General features: G+C 40.6%; 1 protein-coding gene across 4 annotated transcripts in view; it reads left to right on the plus strand.

Moving 5' to 3' along the window:
* ccser2a (coiled-coil serine-rich protein 2a) overlaps positions 1-22732 on the plus strand; it is a 54105-nt gene extending 31373 nt beyond the window's left edge. For 2 of the 4 annotated variants that reach the window (XM_051419850.1, XM_051419860.1), the window contains exons 7-10: positions 1006-1071; positions 1177-1296; positions 5548-5694; positions 16710-22732. In XM_051419850.1, the coding sequence (XP_051275810.1) occupies positions 1006-1071; positions 1177-1296; positions 5548-5694; positions 16710-17441 (1065 nt within the window). In that variant the 3' untranslated portion in view covers positions 17442-22732. Of the gene's footprint in view, positions 1-1005; positions 1072-1176; positions 1297-5547; positions 5695-12017; positions 12103-13668; positions 13709-16709 lie in introns of all 4 variants that reach the window. The other 2 variants (XM_051419870.1, XM_051419880.1) reach the window with 2 other exon arrangements.
* Positions 22733-23008: the final 276 nt, after the last annotated feature.

A 23008-nucleotide genomic window follows, 5' to 3' on the forward strand; every position in this document is an offset into this window, starting at 1 on the left:
CAGTCTGAGAAATCCATTTAACGTGAAGAAAAGAGGATAACGTGGGGGAAGGATAAGAGAGAAATAAAAGATGTCAGCTATAGAAATGTGCACTTACATATAAGATGAACGCACAAAACCCACACTCCTACAAAACCCACAACCCCATCTAGGAAACTGCCAAAATGCACAGAGGCACAAGCACTTCACACAGCACACTCCGTTAAATGAAATTATCTTGAATGCCTTGACTCAATTTACCCTCCACAGCATAAAAAGTGATATTTGAGTTCGCATTTGAAGAAGATGTCTCTGAAAACTGTTCATTGTGTTCACTTCAATTAGTCAAACTATTTGGCTGTATAGCCTCAAGAAGGGAAATATTTCTGTTCTGTTCTGTCTGCCCATTAGTAACTCTATTCTTGTGTTGTTGTTTTTTAGTATGATGTTAAGCTCAAGGAAGCAACTATAAAATTAGCCTCCAGCTGGTGGTATGTAGAAAATGACAGAATAATTGTCAACGACCGTTTGATAAATATTATTAAAAGTACTTAATCTCATAATAAGTAATAATTGCAAACATGTTATGGTTTTTAACTTTTCAAATGTGAACATTCACTTTCTTGTTTACCATTTGAGGTCACTGAATACATTTTTGTGACTCTAAAGTATGCAATTTCAAGGCCTTAGTCGTTATTTGTTGACACCAAATACTTAATCAGGCAGCAACTGGGAAAATAAAAGAATGTACTCTTGCTTTGGGAAAAGTACATCAGCTCTGCACTGAATCTCTATGAATCTCTATGAAATAAATGTATTGATAGTTAAAAAACATACTCTGCAACTGTGCCTCAGGTATCTAACATTTGTGGGTCGGCAGAGTATATGTGCTAAAGAGTAAACGTATGCCACCATAGTGAAATTTTGCTGTTGAGGCATGCCTAAGGCAATTGTCATTGAGCTAACTGTATACTCTGTGTGTATCCGTGTGTGCTTGCTTCTGTGCGTGTGTTTGTTTGTTTCCAGCTTGAGGATACAGACTCTCCAGCAGATGTTCCTGAGGAAATCGAAGACAATACTACTGCATCACAGGTAAGAAACTTTACCTTAGGTTTACAGCAGTGATCGATTGGATATGTTGTATTTATATAGACAGTCCACTACAACCTACAGTATACTGTATGTGTGTGTTTTCAGTTGGGGGAGCTGATTAAGGAAGTTCAGGTGCTCAGAGAGGAGCTGAGGAGTCGAGACAAGACCATTGCTCAGCTCACATTGCAGTGTCAACAGCTACAACAACATCAGCGGGAACAAATGGTGAGTTTGTGTAAACAGGACTGATACAAGTGAAAAATATGTGGGGAAATATAGTTACAGTGTCAATTATACATTTATTTCCAGGAATACATTGTCCCCTTGCCTTATGTTTAGGGCTCTCTGACAGTCATTAAATAGGATGTAGAGCATCCAAATGCACATCCAAAAAACCTCAACATAGGGTTCGGGTTATGTGGGAGCCAGTGGGAGCTGAGTTCCCAACAAACGCAGTAGAATTATTAATCTGTGGGGGTCGCTAATACTAATACTAATATTACCAACAACCTTATCTTAGTCACAAATATTGCATTTTTCAATGTTGAGTATTATTTCTCTCTGTATTGACTTGGCTTGCTTTCTGTTGGATTTACGGCTTGCAAAAACTGACGCATCCTTCCACTAGTGGAGCGCTACATAGGATAATCTGTGTACACCCACAACCAACAGTGCCTATAACAGCTACTTTCATATCATACCACAAAGGGCGGAATTGCGTTGTCCCTTTGAGTGATACGTCTGGGTTGGCATATTTCAGGCTGTTGGAACTGTTGCAATAGCGCAGGGAAGTTTCAGGTTGTTGCAATCTACTTGATACAATTGTTGGTAGTAGTGGGCTGTGGGCTGTGTAGTGGTTGTGTGTGTGTGAAAATGTTTAACCACGTAATGAGCAGCGAAGTCTATCTCTCTCTCTAACGGTATCACCGGTGTGTAGGCATAGAAAACAAACTGAAGGCAAAAGTTAGACAAAACATCCACACACTGTACTGATGACTACTGTGAAATAGGTTTGACAGTGCCTGGTGCAGATCTGTTAAAGACTGAAACTTTGCTTTGTTGAATTTAATTAGCTGGGAGCTATCAGTACAGTGTGCAGCTCTTTTGTCAGCCATTGACACTAGACAGTTTATCTTTTTATTTAGGTAGAGCATGTGAGTTATTTCTGAAATGTCAGTTATAAAGGTTTTTAGTATTTTTAATAGTGAGTCATTAGTGATATTAGACACAGACAAGAGCATCGCTGAGAGGATTGGCAGCTTCTACAAATCATGAATCCATCTCAAATGGCAACAAATTACACCCTCTTTCCTTAGACCCTTGACTTGGATAAGGAAAAAAATATACTTATATGAGGAATGTAGATCAGGCAAGATCTGTAAAATGAACACGTGTGGTTTGAACTTCAGGTTACCTTGAAATAATGTGTATTTGCTTATGAAGGACTGTTATCAAGGAGCTTCAGTTATAGGGGAAATAGCAGCATCCTCTTATATATGATATGATGCAGAGGTCGGAAATATAGTATATGTGTGTTCTACATGAAGTATCTAAGTATGTGTCTGAAAATAGTCACAACTATGGTAACGCTCATCACTGAGAGAAAGTATATAAATGAGGCTCATACAGTGTGAACGTCAGGGCAACATGTAGAACATCAATATTGGCTTGTCTTTGGCACTTGTATGTAGCATGTACAAACAGGCCTATAATAGCTCATGCTCACTCATAGCTTTCATGTAGTTCACCCCCTTGATACCAGTTCTCTTCAAAGATCTAAGATAGTTATACATGTCTGGGCACTACTGCCTTCCACTATCTTTTGTTTACACCAATTCCATATTTATCAGATCTTACAAAGAGAAAGCATGAAAAGGAGAAATAGAGTGAACGAAGACAGGAGAATAAACATAATCACCCTGTGCTTTGTAGCATATTGAAGACGATATGCTACAAAGATATAGGCACGTGATAATTGTACAAATCCATCCGTTGTCAATGGCGACATATTAAGTCCCCTTTATCGTAGGTGGGAGTTCACTTTCTGCTCTTGCTGGACTCCTACATGCACTCTAGTATGTGTACTCACACAGTTACGACTGCGTACCAATAACCTCCGTTCTGTTCGCTTTTAGCTGGCACCATCCTCACTCTAACATTCATTAGTGTCTTGACCAGGCTCCCTTGTTAGCCAAACAACCGTATGCTCGGCTGACATTATTCAAATCCCCGCCGTATCGAGAAATACCAAATGTCAAAGAGAGGCCTGTCCGCCAGCCTCCCTGCCGCATGCTATCTCTCCAATTAGAATTAGCACCCACCCACAGCAGGTTCTTCAGTCCAGCACAATATTGTTGCACCCTCGCCCTCAACAAGCCAAGAGACTTAGAAAAAGCTCGGACATATTTTCAGATCTGTGCCTGACATTAATGAATGTGGAGGCTGAAAGAGGGAAGATGTTGGGGGAAGTAGGAAGAGAATAAGAGGGAAACAGAGATGTTTTTTCTGCTGTTGTAGGACTAGGTATGCACCTAACTAAAGGGTTTGTATTCTCATGGCTTCTAATGTCACTGCAAAAGAGGACTGAAAAACAATAAAGCCACTTTTTTTTTTTTCCAAAAAAACAACCCATGGAGGCACATAACACATAAGGCTGGGATCAGTTTAATGTGCTGACAATCTTTGAATTTTTGGTTGTGAGAAAATAACAATTAGAACGACACTGGTTCAGAGTCTGTGAAGATTGATGATTAGAAAAGCTAAAGGCTACTGTGTGTCCATGAAATTGAGATAATATTGCAGTTGGTAAAAGAGTCAGGTAAACAGAAGAAGGTGTGAAGTGTTACAGAGAAACTGCTGAGAGACAGAACACTTGACTGAATTGAACATAATGGAGTAATGAGAAAACAATAGAGTAGCTGTGTGTGGCAGGGAGAAAGTCTATTCCGGTGTGTGTGTGTGTGTGTGTGTGTGTGTGTGTGTGTGTGTGTGTGTGTGTGTGTGTGTGTGTGTGTGTGTGTGTGTGTGTGTGTGTGTGTGTGTGTGTGTGTGTGTGTGTGTGTGTGTGTGTGTGTGTGTGTGTGTGTGTGTGTGTGTGTGTCTGCCTGCATTGGGTTGAGAGGAGATAAAGGGAAATAAAATGAAATAATGGGAGAGAGAAAAGTGGAGCTATCAAAGATAGAAAACTGATTTCTCAGTCTTACTTGACAGAATGCAGTTTTGAATGCTGCTTCCACTGCTGTTGAGGCAGACTGCTCATGATTATGCGCTCTTATTTGAGCCGCATTGAAGTTTTCACCAAGGCTGCCAAACATGAGCAATGTTTCTCAGCTGTCTCGAGAAGCGCTCATCCAAACTACTTCACACTCGACACTGCACTTCCTTAGGTTCTCAGCAATATACCAGGCAAGTGTGAAGTTGATTGAATGAATGGTTGTCGAGAACATTGAAAGACAGACAGACGGACAGACTCCTTCCATATTAGTTAGATAAAAGAGAATATATGAGATTTAGTACTAAATTCTTTAAAAAAGTTCTACCAAATGATTTAATGCACATCTTTAGTCCCTCTGAGGTTCTGTTTCAATATTGGATTGAGTTTAAGAAAGGCACATCACATGTATTACTCATCAGGTAGTCAGTGAAAGTGGTTTGTCAGTAAAGGTTTTAACAGATGAAAAAGGTGGTAATATCCGGTGAACATCTACTGAAAGTAAATGTCAGTGAGTTTAATTTACCGAAGGACCTTTAAATAACCATGTAGGGGTAATTCTACCCATTTACAGCTGGGCTTCATTTCCCATGATTTAGCCATCATGCCTGTCAATTCTAAAACTGTGTGATAATCTGCTGACTTCTTCCACATTTGATCTGAAGAAATACAGGACAGTATTTCATTGCTTCTGCATAGAAATATTAATAATTTTTTTTAAATGCCTTTAGTTTTACCAGCCATGTGCAGAAGGTTGTATTGTTGATTGAAGTATTTTTTTTCTGTTTTATCATGTGAATATACCTGATATTTTAAATTTGTATTTCATGTGACAACCATGTGCTGTTAGGTTTTCTGCTTAGATTATACACTATCACCCAACTGGTGATGCCAAATACAAGATATCAAACCCAACAAAAAAGTCTCATACATCATACTTGGAATAACCAGTTATGAGGGCTTCATGCCTTATTATCTAGCAGTAGTAGGTTTTAAGTTTCAAGCCATTTACAATTAGAAAGTTGAACTGAGATGGGTCAACTTGGGTGTTGTGCTGAAATGGTCTTTCAGTACTGTATTTTGCTCTTTATAGTTTTTCTTTGCCATGTTTGATTTGATTTAAGTAAGCTACATGCTCTTAACCAGGATGACTACAGAAGTAGGAAAGAATGGTCTAGGTTAAAAAGAAAATGAATAACAGCATTCAGTTATTGTGTAAAAAAACAAGCTTTCTTTCACTGATTCATGTATTCATGCCTCTTCAGTCTGCTCAAGGCCGACAGTTCAGGTGTCAGTGCCACCACCAGAGGGCTCCCTCTTCACTACGACAGAACGACAGACAGATGGACAAACGGATGCAGCATCACTATGACAAGGCCACCCAGACATACTGGAGACCACCGAGTCACGCTGTGAGTACAAACATTTACAGCACCCATAACAGCACTCCTGACAAGTGCACATTTTGAACCTCTGTTTTTCAACAAAGGATTTCTAAAATCTGAAACTGTTTAAGCATAAAATTAAAATACTTTTTCACCTTATTTTAACAATTATCAAGATAATAAATATAAAAAAATAGCACTAGTGTGCGTCTCAGTGTAACATTCCCATTGGGATACGCATGCGTGCAGTATGTTCCTGAGTCAGTCCACTGAATTCAGTCAGCCGGTTTCCCATTTATCTGCTGCCTCTCTCTGGCCAGCCTTGTCTGAATTGTTAGATGACTACACTGTCCTCTCTATGGAATACAGTTTATTAGGTTGTCAGTGGGCTTGTCACTGTCTCACACTCTTGATACCCACATCTCACTCTGAAGACGGGCTGGTGTTAATGTTCAAGTGATGGAGAAAGCAAAGATATACCATAGTAAGGAGGGGAAGATGCATGGGAGGTTGGAAGTAGACAGAGTGATACGGAGAGAGAGAAAGGTAAGAGATGGATAGATACGTGTTCAGTATCATGCCATAATGGCATGCTGTGTGGCAGCCAAGTATTGATTCAATAGCAGGAGTGCCACAGGCAGGGTGCCTAGTAAACACTTCCCTAATTGACTTGCTCTCAGGTAAAAAGGTGACACACACTCACACACACACAAAGAGCAAAACATCAACAGTATAAGGAGACTACATAGAGAGAGGAACTGAATTTAAAAAATGATACCCAAGAGATTTCTGGTGTTACAGAGGAAAAACTAAAGGACAAAACAAGCAAGCTTACTAAAAGTAGGTCCCTGCTTTACACAAGAGCATATGGTTTAACAGTCGCTATGGCAACCATCAAAGCAGGGCTAGCTGTCCCCGCGATGGGAATCATCTCCATGCTGGGAACATCTACCTGTGACCTGCAGTACCTGGTGTTTAATAACACACTGAAATGCTAAACACAGCAAGATCGAGTTTGTGCTTCTCCCTCTATGCTGTTTACTGCAGTTCTTAAATATTTCTTTGTTCGCCACCATCCTCCCTTTTCTCCCACTTTAATCTACATTACTGTGTCATCGCCGAAGTAGAGACTATTTCCTGCCCTGTGTTTTGCAGCACTGTGGGCACAAACACATTATGTTAGTGACATTTTCTTTTTCAGAGCTCGCAATTGCTCTGAAAGGTAAAGTTTTTTGTTGTATTTTTTGACAATGTAACAAGAAAAGAGAGCCCAGAGTAAACAAATAACAGAGAGAAAGGGATGTTTCTTTCTCTGTTTTTCTTACTTTTAGATGGTATCAAAGCTCTTGGTGTCGCACTGACAGGTTTAGCACCTTCAGCGAGCTCAGGTTCACAGTGTTCCTTATACAATGCTTCGCTTTTACCTCTTGTGTTTTTTCACACAATCTGGGTTTGTTTTTCTGAGTATGTCTCTTTGTCTATTCTCTGTAACCCTTGCCACCCCCCTTTTGCTCTCTGAAATGCCCTTTTCTGTTGATTTTCTTCTCCTCTGACATTTAAAGTGCCTCAGTATCAGAGCTCTGGAGTAGCTCTTGCCCTCTGATAGTATTTTTGAGTGAAAGGATCAGCCAAGAATAGTTTTGATGTTAAAGGCCAGTAGCGATCTTTTTATAGCTTTAATGCTGATATTTAGTTGCCTTATCATGAGTTCAAAGGGTAAAATTTACAGCCCGATACTGGGAGGTCTAGAGTTGAGGTACTGGCAACAACTTGAGCATGGACTTCAGGGAAATCTCACTGTGCTTTAAACTCAGATTAAGAGTATAACAAAAAAGTAAGCTTGTGACTTATGACCCTTGGATAGGGCTATTTAAGTACATGTAGTTGTCAGTGTACAGTTTATTATTCATGCAGCATCTTCAAGATGTTGATAAATTCTCCTCAAACGCTCCCTTCCCCAACATTTTCTCTCATGAACCAAAACAATTTGAGCTATTGCTCTACAGGCCGCTTTAATCGATTCCTCCTTTGTGGAGACCAGGGATGTACTCATCTCCTAACTTCACAGTCCGTAGGAAGGCTTTGGCAACATATCCTAACCAACTGTTTTGGGCACCAGCTCCTGCAGCTTCCCATTTTAATCTGCTTACAATCCAATTTTGAGTCCAAAAGCATGCTCAGAAAAAAATAAGTCTCGCAGTATGGTATGAGTATGTGTCTGTCAATGTACAAGATGCTGAAAATTTTGGACACACTTGTTGCAGTAAGACCCACATCTGTTGTGACATTAGAAACTGCTTAAATGTCACTTGGAGAAAAATAATGTTCTTGAATAGCTCCCTAGAGCGATCACAGCAGCTCAAATGTTTTCTCTGCCTCCTCTGCCTTTCGCTACAAATAAAACATGAGCTGTATGATTTAAGTCATTTCGAATGTAGCACACTAGAAAAGTATGCAGCCTTTTGTTTGTGTATGTGTTTGTGTTTTTTTGTGTTTTATTTTTACATGTGCATGTGAGAGACCCTGATTGTCTGCATATGTTTGTGCGTGTGAGTGGGATGTGCCTCATGTATCTCTTATACTCAAGTGCAGGGCACACTCGGTGTGACTGAACAATGAGTTCAGCAGAGTAAGGACTTGGGAGCCGACCTTGTTAATAACCCAGATAAACAAACACACAGATGAGCAGCAGCAGTGAAACAATGGCAACACAATAGGCAGTGTTTCATCAGTGGCAGTCAGAAAAGATAATTACAGCTACCCTCCTACTCGCTATCTGCCTTTTAAACATCCTCTTCTTCATCGCTTCTTCTTACCTCACACCTCCCTTTTTATCGCCCCTGCTCTCTCACTCTGTTATTTTCTTTCTTTCTTGCTTCAGTGAATTCTTTCTTACCCTATATTTTAGCCTCTTGTCGTTCTTTCTTTGACATTACCTCTCTACTTCTTACCTCAGATGTAATTAGATCAATTTGCTGTCACTGACAGAGTGAAAGAGGACAGGGAAGGGAGAGACAGGAGGGTTGAACAAGGCTAGTGATCAGTGTTAAGCTTTAGGTTGAAAAAACAAGTTTTCCCCTCTCAGATCCTGACATTATCTCTCCACCCACATCCCCTCTGTCTGCCCCCTTGTATCACAGACACACCATCACAAATGCGTACACACACACACACACTTACTTACACATGCGTGCTCATTAATACACAATGCACAGCCGAGTCATCTTGGACAGGTGAGGATTTAATTGGCAAAGTCAGTGAAATGAGACATTGCGGCTCTACCTGAGGTATTAGCTGTAGCCAACTGCTAGAATCTCTGTGTAGTGGATTAGGGGAGTCAAGCAGAGAGAGGCCGTTTTCGGGGCACAGCATTATGGTTTCTTCTAAATACTGTTGTTATTTGATGAGAAGGTTGTAGGATCACGAAGAACAACTTCTGCTTGACTTTTAAATTCTTGTTCTACTTTGCCAAGTTTTACCATCTGCTACTGGGACTTGCACACAGACGAAGTAGCTCAACAAATCCAGAGAGTCAATTTCACTATGAAAGCGGCCTCTAGTGAACTGCTATCATTACAGATGTGGTAGTTATTTCTGTTGAGGAGAATGATATTTCAAACACAACTGCTCTATTTTATTAATTATTTATTGACTTTCCCTTTTTTTTTTTATATATTCTCCGCTAAATGTCATTGAAGCTCTTTCACCATAGTATTCAGCAAGTTTTGTAAGCCCCTAACAAGCTCATTTTTTATGCATAAACCTGAAAAGGACCCAAAGACTGACCCATTACCAACTACCTTGTGAGCTTTACCAGGGGGCTGTAATTATGTCATGTAATTTAGGCTATTCCCTCTCCAGTGGCAGGGCCAGAGGTCACTCCAACTGTGCAGGCAGGACCAACCAGACAGAGCCATGAGTGCTAGAGATAGAGAACCCTGGCTTGCTTTTCACTACCAGGCATCAAACCCAGGATCTCTTCTCTGGTGGGCGAGAAATGAAAAAGAAGTTTTGATGAAATTGATGGAATATGAAAAACTTTTATATTTTCTCAATTTCTGTCTCCTTGCCCTTGTAAAGCTCTGTCAGCCCTTCATTGGAGAGCCTTTACAGCGATGGAAAACTGTAAAAATTGACAGGCTAAGCTGCTGCGGAGGTCTAATAAAGCTGCCAGACACTGTCAGAATCGTTCGAGAGCCCTCCAACATACCCTTTTGTTCTCATCGCCTAAGGTTTTACTCTCTGCAAATGAAGCCTCGACGGGAGACTTCTGCCGAGACCTCCCGCTGACACAATTGTTGATGTTCAAGGAAGGACATGGACGAGAGGAGATCAGGGAAACTCATTCCTCCCCCCTCCAGAAGTCGCACTAGGAGGGCACTGAAATAGTCTGGGCTGGGCCTGCTGGGAAGTTGCCCTCCCCTTTTCATCTTCTATCGCTCTCTCTCTCTGTGTTTCTTCTTCCCTCTGACTGATTTGGTACTCCTCTCTTCTATATTAGAGTCCTATTTGAGCATTGGCCCTCTCCACAGCTGAAGAAAGGAGTAGCATTTGATAAGGATTTAGTCTGTCTGTGTGCTTAACGTGATGGCCCTGCTGCCTCTTCACTTTGCCTCTCCGACGGGGGTCAGCGATCTTGAATTGCTTAAGGTGAAGGTTGGTTTGGTATCAAGAGAAGAGCTTGTATTCTTTCAAGTACATGTTTGTGTGCAGAGGTACAGCTGGCCAAAAGAAATGTTTAGACAACAGAATGCATTATGCAACAAAAAGAGAAAGTACAGCATATAGAAAGCAGATGTGGTAAGAAAATGGGCTGAAATATACAGTTTATGTAAAACTGTCACAAAAGGCCGTACTCACATCATTTCAGCTGTCACATTGTGCTTCAGATGCCGTGTTTAAACGCCTATGGATTTGCAACTTTCAGTAACTAATTACACTGCAAGTGTTAATTTATCATCCTAGCCAAGACTGATGTAATAAAAAAAGAAGGTATATTCAAGTGGATATCAAATTCACTTCCCTTTCCAGATTATAAAAGTGTCAATTTTCAAAGTGATGGGTGGAAAAGTTGTATTGTTTGTTTGGTTCACCTGTGAAAAATGTTAACCTTTCCAGTGTCACTTTGTTTTTCCACTGCCTATGATGGAGTGTTCTACAATGGACTGCAGGCTACTAGGCACTGGGGATGGTTGATAATGGATCTGACTCTTTAGTTATATAAAAAGTAAAACAATTAATAAGGAGAGGAAAAAATGTCTGTGGCCCAGGGAGAGAAAACACTGGAAGTCTCTAGGTAGTGGATGTTTTATAGGATGATGAGTACAATAGATAGTTTTAGAAACTCTAAATTAGCAAATATACACATTATAGGGGCAGAAGGTGTGAAAAACAATGATTAGCTTTATGTTTGTGTTTGAATACTTAACAATTTCCTATTAACAATAGCTTAATATAATTATGTGGTGGAGAACAACTACTCTCTCTCTCTCTCTCTGTGTGTGTGTGTGTGTGTGTGTGTGTGTGTGTGTGTGTGTGTGTGTGTGTGTGTGTGTGTGTGTGTGTTTATGTGTTGAACTTTTCTCAGTGTCATGCTATTTTTAACCTCTTCCCACTGACCCGCCGGTGGCCCTGTTATCACAAACTCATGATGTTCAGCCAAACATTGTTAAGAAGAAGAGCTGTGTCATACGCACATCACATGTAGATGTAAGGCTATTGGAAATTAGAGTACACTACGTCAAACAACACATTCATTTAAACTAATCACCAGCTTATTAGTATATAAACATGGGTGTGGTTACCACTTTTGAACATTCCATATAAATACATTTTTAGTTTGAAATCAGTGTGCAGCCAAACATTACATAGAGAATATTTCCATTTTAATGAATAATGCTGCCATATAAACATAGATCGGCCCAGGATCTTACTTTATTTCAACGTCATTTATAATGTAGCTTCAATTAACAGTTGGAACAAGCCAATACAGAACCTGATATTATCAGACAGTGCGAGATAAGAGTATTTATAACCAAAAAGCTCCTTAAGGGGAACTAAAAGACGGAGACGTGATGTTAAGGGCTTTATTTTGTCTCATTAACATATATTAATATGAATGGTGTCTTACTCTCTGTGTGTCAGTATACATGTGCATGTTTCTGGTGTGTTTTTGTGGGCCGTGTCAACTGGGCTATGAATACGTATTAACAATGTGTTTGTGTCTGTGGGTGTGTGTTTTCTGTGTTAGCATGCATCTATGTGTGTGTGTGTGTGTGTGTGTGTGTGTGTGTGTGTGTGTGTGTTCTGGTATGTCATGCCTTTTGTCCTTTGTGTTTTTCTCTGCGTAGGGTGTGCTGCCCACCCCAATGCTGTCCCCGTGGCAGGCACAGCACCAGGGCTTGACCCGTACCAGCATGCCCCAGCGCAGACAGAGTGAGTCACTAACATCCTTTGCAACCTCTACTCTATCATTTCATAACACAATATGTCCAGGGGCTTGTAAATAGCCTGAAAAAGTTTAACTTTATCTCCAATTAAAATCCTCCAAATGACACGAAATATCTTTGTTCCAGTTAATAGCATCCTTTTTGTCACTGTGCAATTACAGGACCATTTATGCTGTATGTCTACTTTTAGATTAATTTGTAAGAAGATTAGTACCGTGCAAAATAGTTTTTCTTGTTTGTTTTACTAAACACAGTCTGACATCCTGTCCCTTAACAATTAATTATCAGGTGCTTCTAGCTTCAGTTCCCCTCTATTAGCTTTGTTCAGTAAAAACCAGGCTATTTTATCGACTTTCTAAAACCTGCAGATACCTGTATTTCTAACCCTGACTTAACTCCCCTCTCCGTTCGTAGACATTCATTCAATAATAATATATACACCATATTTGTAGTAGGGATGGTGTCAAGATGATAGAATAATAGCTCATCCAACGTGTTCTTGACGAAATAGTAAACATGACGACAACCTGATCTTTGCTTTGAATATAAAAGTGAATTTTGCTGCATTTTTTCTGTGGACTTCAACAGTTTGACTTCATTGAGAAAGACAGGACTGCAGAAACAATGACAGCACAGTCACAACAACCTCACCTAGCTCAGTGAATTTCAACAACAAAGCTTTTGTATTGTGATGATGAGGTAGCAAGTATGGAAGGAGGGGTAAATAGAATGGCGGCAGGTAAATAGGCTACAGAAAATGTGTGTATGTGAAAGAGTGAAGAGCAAAAAAATAAAAAATAAAGATGGAAACAAAGAGAAGATCCCATGCTTTGTTCCTTTGATCTATCCCAGTGGGGCTCAGCGTTGTACCGTGAGGGAAAGGTGAAAAAAAATGTGATGCAGGTGTATTTTTTTAGTACATCTCTGTACTCTTTCAATATCAAGTGCAGTGTGTGTTTACAGACTTATTTTGACAAATATGTGAGTACAGCCCAGCATTCAGTCAAAGCAAATGGTCTAATTAAGCAAAACAGTATCAAAAGAGTGCCTGTACAGTGCTAGAAAAAACAGTAAGAGGAAATGTCACTGAAACATACTATGGTACAGCTGGCATGCAGTCATATTAAGATATAAGATGAGAAACACCAGATGTGACCACTAATGATCTGACACCCCACTGGGAGCCCTGGCTGACTAACCTGTAAAGTTTTCTTGCTGATAAGAAAGGTCTTCAGAATAAAGTTTTTCACTGAATGTAAGATGCAGTATTTATATTTTGTATTAAATGTGTTTGTTTGTTGAGCTAATCTGTGACCTTTTCTTGCAAGCATTGGCTGGGTGTTAATTCTGCATTTCAAATTAACCCCAACCATGTCTGTCTTACATTATACCCCTTCCTATTCTCTCTCTCACTCCAGCTTCTCTCCCTGTATTTACCCCTTTTTTCTCCTCATCTCTTCTCTGTTGTGTATCACTCATAAAGTGGAAATTGAATCTCCCATATTCTCTCTCTTCTACCTTTACCCCCGACACACATAATGCCTATGACAAGGAGTGGAGCACCTAGTGCAGTACTTCTATGACACAGCGTGGTACAGTAACTCTTTCTTTAACATGTAGTCAACCTCCTGCACGCTTGGGCTGGGGTTTGGCTTCAAGTGACATGACAGAAGCATGCCCTTCTACATCTGAGTTTGCATGTTTTCTGTTGGATTTTCACTTGTTTTGGATTTTTGATCTTGTGTATCTTCACTTGGAACTTTGGTCTGCACTTCTTAATAGAGGATACTGTTTTAGTTATGGTAATTTGTTATCTTTTTCATATTTCATTTACATATTCTTTGTTATGTTTTTTTTATAGTTTTACCTGGTGTTTGTTATTCTCAATTATACATTTTAATTTGTCCCATCCTATCAAATTAAGTGTATAAGAATGTTGTGCATGCATTGGTAAAGCTCTCTGTGTATTTGTTTTTTTAGATTTTGTTCATTGAACATCATTTTATGTGTTCACATTGAAGGATTTGGATGAAGGGTTTTTGAAAGGAATAACATTTAAGCATACCCCCGTGTTATTGGAACGTGAATGCATATTACTGCTGTCCTGAACAATCCCCTCCATTCTAGCTCCCCGGTCAGAAGCAGCACAGCAAGCAAAAGACAAATCTATCTTTAATCACGCATCCTCTGCTCTCGCACCATTTCCACGACTTCAATTCAAACACAGTCCAAATCACCATTTGCACAACCCCCTCACATTAAATGATACTAGGGAATCTAATGTAGCTTTGAAATGGAGTGCCACCATATTGCCACTCTCTCACACAGATAATAAGGGGGACTATTTTCTTCTTTACTTTTCTAATCGCACAGCCATTTTCACGGTGAGAGACGCTGGAAAGGACGTTGGTTCTGGTGGGCCCTGACATCTCGCAGGTGCCTCAAATTGGCTCGTTTTTTGGTTAGACTGGCGTTTTTCTGTGGAAGTGATAGCTATCATTAGTGAGCTGAGATATTTACTTCTTGGCAGTGCAGCGAAGAGCTCAAAATGATTGCTGCTAATTATTAGTACTGTAGCAGACAGCTGTAGATGCAAATAATTATTGACTGTGACCCTGTACTGTAGCTACTGCATGCTGCTATCACTGACAGAGGCTTCTTCCAGCTGGCCAACTATAAATATACATACTCATTACAAGCCTTGCTATTAAAGATATCATACTGTTTATTACTGATAGTCTCATGGCAATGGACATTTCACTTGTTTTGCTTCAGTAACGGTATGTTGAAAATAACATTACATTAATAATGTCTACTTTGTTTACTTTGGTGGCACCTGTAATTTGTGGATTGGAACAAAGCCCTTTATTTAGTTTTGAACTTTGGGAGTCAGCAAAGAGTATTCAGACAAATACTCTCCAAAGCTGAAAAGAGATTTAATAACATGATTTAAGTGGCAGACTAATCAGAGCTATTGTAAAAAGCAACAGAAACACTCTTTATTCAGGAGTTTTTAAATGACAAACCTTGAAATCTACACAAACTGTATTTCCTTGCTTCAAAAACATGCAACACCGAGACAGGTGGACGAGGGTTTTGTAATAGGCTACTGGATGCATTGTGGCAGGGAACCAGGAGATGGAGCTGTGGCCTCGGACAACTACTCCCACTCACTATACAAATGACTGATGGTAGAAACAGGCAGAACCTCTGAGATCATTTAACTTCCAACTCACCATGTTTCTGCTCAGACGGAGCTCATGCTTTTTTTGTAGCTGGAGACGGTTCCAGGTGGATTTAGATTCTTTAGGTCCTGCTCAAAGGGCATTGATGGAAAAAGGCAGCCCTCTGATTTCTCATGGTAAAAAGTAAGGCCATCAGTATTCCTTACGGAATCATTCAAGCAGGCTAACATAAGAAATAATATAAATGGATTTTTATAGATATTGAAGTCATACGGTATTCAGAAAATGTACTCTAGTAGTGTATAAGATATTCATATATATCCCAGTATTGACTTTTGTCTGAACTGAGCAACTCTGCTCTTGCTGGTGGTTGTCTGGACTAGTAAGCACTGTTTGGCTTGTATTCTGCTGCCTATTTGGAAATGTGTTCCAGAATACTTCTTGTAAAAAGTTATTTCATGAAAGTATACATCATCCGGGTATATAGCTGTGCCTAGTGCAAAAGCAAAACTATCTACCTTTTTTTAATTTAAAGTGAAGCTGTGATGCAGAAAGTATTTAGAATCTGCGAATTCTTCAGCCTAAACTCAGTAAAGCAAAGAGTGGAGAGGCGTGCTGAAACAAATGCTAACTCTGTTAAGTCATAATGAGTTTTTGTTGAGTTCGTGCCAGAGAGGTGTTGATTCAACTTTTTTTTGAAGCCGTAGTTTTGTTGTTTAGTCATACTGTATAATAAGCAGCTCTCTAACACAACAAATATTGAACATAATGAGCTTCACTAAAACAGTAATTGTTGTAGGTTTGCATTAGATTTTACAGGTGTTCACGATTTTGTGTTCATACCCCATATGTCCCCTAGTGGAGGACAACACCACGGTTGGTCTAAATTCCATGTGGTTAGCGGCTCAGCATGTTCTTACACTGGCAGCAGGCATCATAGCTCTTGGTTGGTTTGAATGTTTTGAAGCCCCTCTGCATCAGCGATCACAAAATGACTCCAAAGACTTCAGTGGATTCCAAGCACTCACATGGCAAGGTTATTCTCCTCTGCTTGTTTTTAAGTGCTGAATCAGGGCTTCCTGTGTGACTTTGCCTCTCCCATTCTAGGAATAGTTCAGCGACTGGCGGTGGAAATAGGCTGTGATATTAAGGAGTAAATAAACAAGTCAAAGAAAGGCAGAATTTTCAGTTGGCTTTCTGATTTGGAATTTTCCTTTGCAGCCGCAAAATATTCAGAAAGCTTAGAATCTACAGGGATCAAAGAAACTAAAAGAAGGGAAATTTTTAAAACCAGCCATTTCTGGAACATGATAAAAACAACTCCCACCTAATTATAAACAGACAGTTCCATGACTATTTTATACCCATTTTTAAAAAGTAACTGACACATATTTCTTCTTCTCTGCAGCCTCAAATACTACAGCCTTTCAACCCCTGCCTCAGCGAGCACCTCCACCAGGGAAGACTAGTAAAAACTCCCCCCACCGAGGGCCACAGTGACCTCCTCACAAGGCGTGGACTTGAGGACGGAACCCAAATAGATGCAGACCATCCTCTTGAAAACCTTACGGCAGATGTGTCTGGGCCAGCAGACAAGCTGAGTCTTCCCCTCAGCACTCACCTGCACCACCCAGGCTCTGGGGCTCCACAGGGGGTAAATGCCAGAGTCAGACCAGCATCAGCAGCTCAGTCTGCAGCACAGCACGAGTGGAAAGCCCCCGCTGTGATACTGCAGAACTCTATCACTCCTAGAACTGCTGGTTCGACTTGTCCACGCATGCTGCAGCCTCCTCGCCTTCACAAGCGCGTGTCTCTCCCTGCACTCAAGCCAGGGGGCACCGGCGGCTTTGCCTCTCTGAAACCAGGGGGTTCCTTAGGGCCTCTGGCTAACCGGACAAAGCAGCTGCCCCCTCCGACTAGAGGCCTTCCCTGCTTTAATACTGGACCCCAGGTGCAGGCTCGAAGTCTGTGTCGCACTACGCTGCTTCAGCCTCGCAGAGCATCAGAACCTTGCAGGGATCCACGGGGCACCAACTGCAGCCCGGAGGAGCCCAACCAGGGGACGTTCAAAGATCCTGGGTCAGCTAAGATCCTGATCCCTTTGAGCCACTCATACCTCCCCAAGCCAAAGATTCCCTGAGGAGCTTAAACCCAACCATCAAAAGTTAAAACCGGAATCACTCTGACATTGATATTCATCCCCTTCTCTCCCCAGTCATTATATCAGTGTCATTGTTTCACTGTTTGAGTGTCAAAGGAACATACACTAAGCTCATTAACCCACGTGAACCATTCAGGGACTGCCTGTGTCGTTGACATTGGTATTGTAACTGCTGTACTGTTTCTAAATTAGCATCTGCAGCTCCAGCCTGACTGATTGACTGGCTAAGGATCTTATGTTCAAAACAAACCGTAGCGGTTAGAGATGTTCCGATACCAGTTTTTCCTTCCCGATACAGATTCTGATACAGATCTGATCTTTAAAAAATACTGATCCGATACAAGTGTGTTAAAAACATATAAATATTATTATTATTATTTAACAGCTGTATACTACTAACCATGTATGATTGCTACCATTGTTGTATGTTCTGGGTCAGGTTAAAACCTTTGTTAGACATGAACAAATACATATAGAAAATGAATCCCAAAGAACTTTATTTTATTTTATATCCAGTTTGACACTGTAGCTAGCTCTGGCTAACATTACACTACTGGAAATCAACTCTTCTCCAGTAGTAGCCATGTTGGTTTGGATTGGTTAGATTGGTTAGGGTGAGAATATGACAATGACTTCACCATCCTGGGAAAAAAAGGCAAAAGGACACTGTTGGAAAGTAGTCCTGTTTCAGGGGGCTGATAAATAACATGGTATCAGATCGGTGCACAGACACGTACTCCGCAGAGATCAGAGGCATTTCCAATTTTGGTATCAGTATCGGAACAACTCTAATAGTAGTATATGACAGTTTACAGATTGAAGGAATTCATGAAAGAAGAAATGTATAAATGTCCAGTTTACTAGCCTTGCACATGAATATGAGTGCTGCTAACCCAAGAGAAAGAGTGTTACCATTCAGAGAAGTCAGCGTTTTGTGTTCTCTTGAAATACCCGCTGGCTATTATCACATTTTAAAGTCTAAGTTCACTTGTCCTCACACAGCCATGCCCTCTGACACACAGGTGCATTTGGTTTTTAAACGTGGAGGTGACATAAATGTGACCTTTGCAGTGTAATAGAAGGCCCAAGGGAAGGTGAAGGCAAAGAAAAAAGTGGGAAAGAAAGAAAAAAACAAACAGTAGAAGTGGAGTGGGGACTAGAGACTGGAAAGCAAATTCGTCAAAGTGCTCTGGAGCTGTCACAGCCAGCATAAAAAATGTGTGTGTGTGTGTGTGTGTGTGTAGGTGTGTGTGTGTGTGTGTAGGTGTGTGTGTGTGTGTGTAGGTGTGTGTGTGTGTGTGTGTGTGTGTGTGTGTGTGTGTGTGTGTGTGTGTGTGTGAATGTGAGGGACAAAGAGCAAAGCAGCTCCACACGGTAGGTGCATACATGTTTCTGGTTCACTTTACTATGCTGACATCCCGAGTAAACCTTTGAACCTTGCACATATTGACAAAAGGGGTCACAGACCTCCTGTAGAAATGCAACTCAGATGGAAATATAGGCTTTTAAAAAAATAATAGCATGCTGGTGGTGGAGATATAATTAGGACATACAGTAGTGAGGAAGTAGCTTTCATAATGTAGCGGAAAACTTGAGCACTGAAGTGTGCTCAGGTACAATGTAGGTTCACTCATCCATACGCAAACCCACACACATTATAAGATAGAAAACAGTGTAGAGTAACAGGAAGTATGAGAGAGAGAGAGGGGAGGTTCTTTCTTTACTATAAGACTAAGATCTACCACAAATGTGTGGAAATTTATTTTTTTTTCCAGTGCAAATAAATGTGTTTAAACATTGAGAAAAGTGGAAAAAAAAACAAAAAAACATTTGACATCACAATGTGATGTAAGAAAATGTAACAAGTTGAATTCAGGTTGAGGAAAGGGAAGTTTGATTTGGAAAAAAAATATTTGGGGGTCAGTTAAAAAAAACTTGTTAAGAGGGAAATTTTTACAGTGCATGCTGACTTCCTTGATCTATCCCCCTCAATGACACGCACATGGAGGCATCAGCTAACAGGTATTCATTAGACATGTGAAGCTGCTGCCTGGTATATGTGTGTGTGTGTGTGTGGGTGTTTGAGCTGTTTCCCCACCCGTCTCTCTCCTCCTCTCACTCTCTTGCACGTCTCTTTGGGAACATCAAAGGTATTAGCGCGGTATTTTCAGGTAGGGAGCCTTCGGGGCTTTAGTGGTGTTTCTTTGGGAGTTTTGGAGAATTGTGTTATCTCTCCTTTTTGCGGAGCCCCTTTTGCAGTCAAACGCTTCCGAAATGTCCCCGAACGGAAAAGCAGCAGTGTGTTAAAAAGGCCTTCTGACAGCAACTCTGCTCTCTTCTCTGTCACGCCGCGTGACCGCTTGGTGTACGCCTCTGGCACTGTCCGGTCTACTGCGTCCAATAATGCACCCTACATAGACAGAGTGAGAGAGAGAGAGAGAGAGAGAGAGACACACACATATCACGCACATACACATCCGGGCACACAAGCTACAGGGACGCACATGCACAGCAGCTCTGACAAAACCCAAAGAGACATGAAACTCAGAGGGAACGCATACTCACTTTCCAGTAGCCACACAAGGGCACCTACGTACACACACACACTTTGAATTTCCTAATAAAGCGTGTAAAGGTGTGTTTCTGTTGTTTTGGTAGCTCACACAAAATGAGCTCTCCGAGTGCACATTGATCCATCTGCCCCGTGTTGCCAAAAAAAAAAAAGATGGTCGTCTCTAGATTACCCTGGAAATGGGCAGAGGCTTGTGTGTTTGTTAGAGTGGATCCATGTGGCTGATAAAACATGTTTACCTGTCGGACACTTCAACATTGTGCCAAGCCAGCCAAGCAGTCAACACTGCTGTGCGAAGCCAAGAAAAATCCATTTCATTTAATGGAAAGAAAGAAAGAAAGAGAGAAAGAAAGATTCATTCAGAGGATGAGAAAGATGCAGAGAAAGAGACAATGAGACGGAGGGGGAGGAGCGTAGAATACGAGATCTAGAGATGGAATAGTGATCGGGATAAGCTGTTTCTGGCAGACTTTTCTGCTCGTGAATGTTTGTCTATATAATGTTGTGAAGGTGTGCATAAGAGAGGAGAGGGAGGCAGAATACATAGCATGTTTGTTTGTGTGCACAGAGAATAGCCCGTTCCCCTCAGCTGTGTCACTCACTGCTTAGTAATGCCAAACAGGAAATCAATGTTGCCCGCTGTGTGTGTTTGTGTGCCTGTTTCTGTGTGTGTGTGCGTGTCTCTAGACACTTCTGGCTGCCAGTGTTTCTCTCTTGGAAAATGTGTGTTTGTGCGTGTGTGAGTGTGAGAGAGAAAGAGATGTGTCTGCCCACAGGCCAAAGGCAAACCCATGCCAGGGAAAGCAGGGCAGTGCCATCCTTCTCTCCCTGTGCTGTATTCCCTTTCTTCAAATCAATGTCCCTGCTCAGTTTAGCAGTCAAGCCGATCAGTCTTGCTAGCTCTGCTATTACAAAAAACCACGACTGGGCTGAAAACTCTCTGCAGCAGCTTGGATCAATTCTAATGCAGGATGTTGATTCACTTTACTTTGCTAGAAGACTCACAAATTATCAAGCTGGATTGCACAACAGGACAAAAAAAAAAAAGTTACCAAAGGGGCCAGGTTGTTAGATGTTATTACTCTGAATGGCACAGGAATGCATTTTGGCACCTAGTACACATGATCTGTCTATGGCAGTGCTTTTTTGCCATACAGTGAAGATGCACATCAACTGAGACACAATATTTGACTTGTAACCAGATAATCCACTGATATTTAGAACATACGTTAGAGTTACTGCAAAAATTGTGCATTTGCAGTTTCAAACTTTCGGTTTTACTTTAAAGCTGCAATAATCTATGTATTTATAGTAACTTGTAGTTATAAACCCCGAAAGTAATCATCACCTAACTCTTTATGCTTACGCTTTATGGATGCCTTTTAGCGCATTGTTTTGGTTTTACAGCCCAAAACTTTACTGCTTCACTCACATCAACATTGTTTCCAGGACACACGTTTGTCAGGTTGAACACAAACATGACTCCAAATGAACGCTTAATAAGCTACCATTTGCCATTTCTTTAGTACTTTAGAAGGTGATAATATGTTGGTGTCCACAGCTTATTTCCGTTTCCAAGTGGCCATCATCAGGAGCAGTTAATTCCCAGCCACTTCTCCCTGCTCCTAGTGATGGTTTTAATAGTAAAATCCAAAGCTTTAAACTGCACATCTGCCTTTGTCCCTTTTGGAGTAACTCTACTCTTATACTTGATGTGTGTTTTAGTGTAGTTGTTTGTCCAAGCAGGAACAGACTATTCACACAGTCCACTCATGTACTTGTACAGCAGTTTCAAATCCACCACTCAAGTGTTACAGGTGTCATTTTCATCAGAGCTGAATTCCCACCTACAAGTTTAAAATGTTAGCAGATAAAGCACTGTAGTGTAGCTGTTCCGATTTTCTTTCCATAATATGCAAGGTCACTGCATTTATCGCTACATTATCTTCAATATCTGCTGTTTTCAGTTATTCAGCACTGTCTCCAGTATACTGTGCAATGTTGTTTGAAGCAAAAAGATGGGGGAACACTACACTATATTTTTAGCGACCTTTTATGCAAATAAATAAGAGCAAATAATGCTTTTTAAAAATTCTAATCTGAAGCACTTTAAATGACATTAGTTGTTGATGCTGAATGAACATTGAACTTGATTTAGAAGCTACTTCCATTTGGTTTGACAGTATCCGTTTTGATTTCTCTTATTCTTTCTTTCCCGGTGTGTCTCTGTCACATATATTTCCAGGAAGCCGCATGAGACAGCAATAAAAGGTTGAACTAAAAATCCGACAAGAGTGTTTTATCTAATCTTCTGTTGGAGCTTTGTAACCTTTTGTAACCTGCCTTGTTTTCTTTAATAAGTTGCTTCCACCCAGATTGCTTGCATGTTAAAACAATAACCTCCAGGCGTGTTTACCTTTAATGTTAAACTGTAGGTCAAAGGCAAAATGTTCATCAACATCGGAGCAAAAGGTGGTGCTGTGCTATCAATGAGTGGTCCTATGATGGGAGGTGCTACTATTACGACAGTCAGTGCTGTTCACTGATCTGGGCTGTTGACCCTCGCCGACCCTTGCAACACAAAGCTGCTGACCTCAGTTCAAGGTGAAAGAGAAACCTCATTCTCAGTTTTGTTATTCTTGTTTTCACTGTCTACTGGTTGTATTTCTGTCAAAATAAAGTATGATTGTGAAACAAATATGTTTTTTCTGATGTTTTGTTTTTATTTTTAGAATGATTATCATCCTTTTTTCTTGTAGGCGGACACAAAACCCTAGCGTATGTGTCACCGTAATTTTTGCTGAAATTTAAGCAATGTTCAAGCCACCAAGAGGCTTCAGCTATTCCAGGTGTACTGATACAAGGAATGTAGGTGTCTGCAATTAATTTTGACAAAATGTGAGATATTAAGTGGAAAAGTGGAAGGGGCAGAAAGACTTTATTGTGTAATCCTTGACAGGAAATGTCTCAAAGC

This window comes from Dicentrarchus labrax, unplaced genomic scaffold (assembly GCF_905237075.1).
Source record: "Dicentrarchus labrax unplaced genomic scaffold, dlabrax2021, whole genome shotgun sequence".
In the NCBI taxonomy this organism is placed as follows: Eukaryota; Metazoa; Chordata; class Actinopteri; family Moronidae; genus Dicentrarchus; species Dicentrarchus labrax.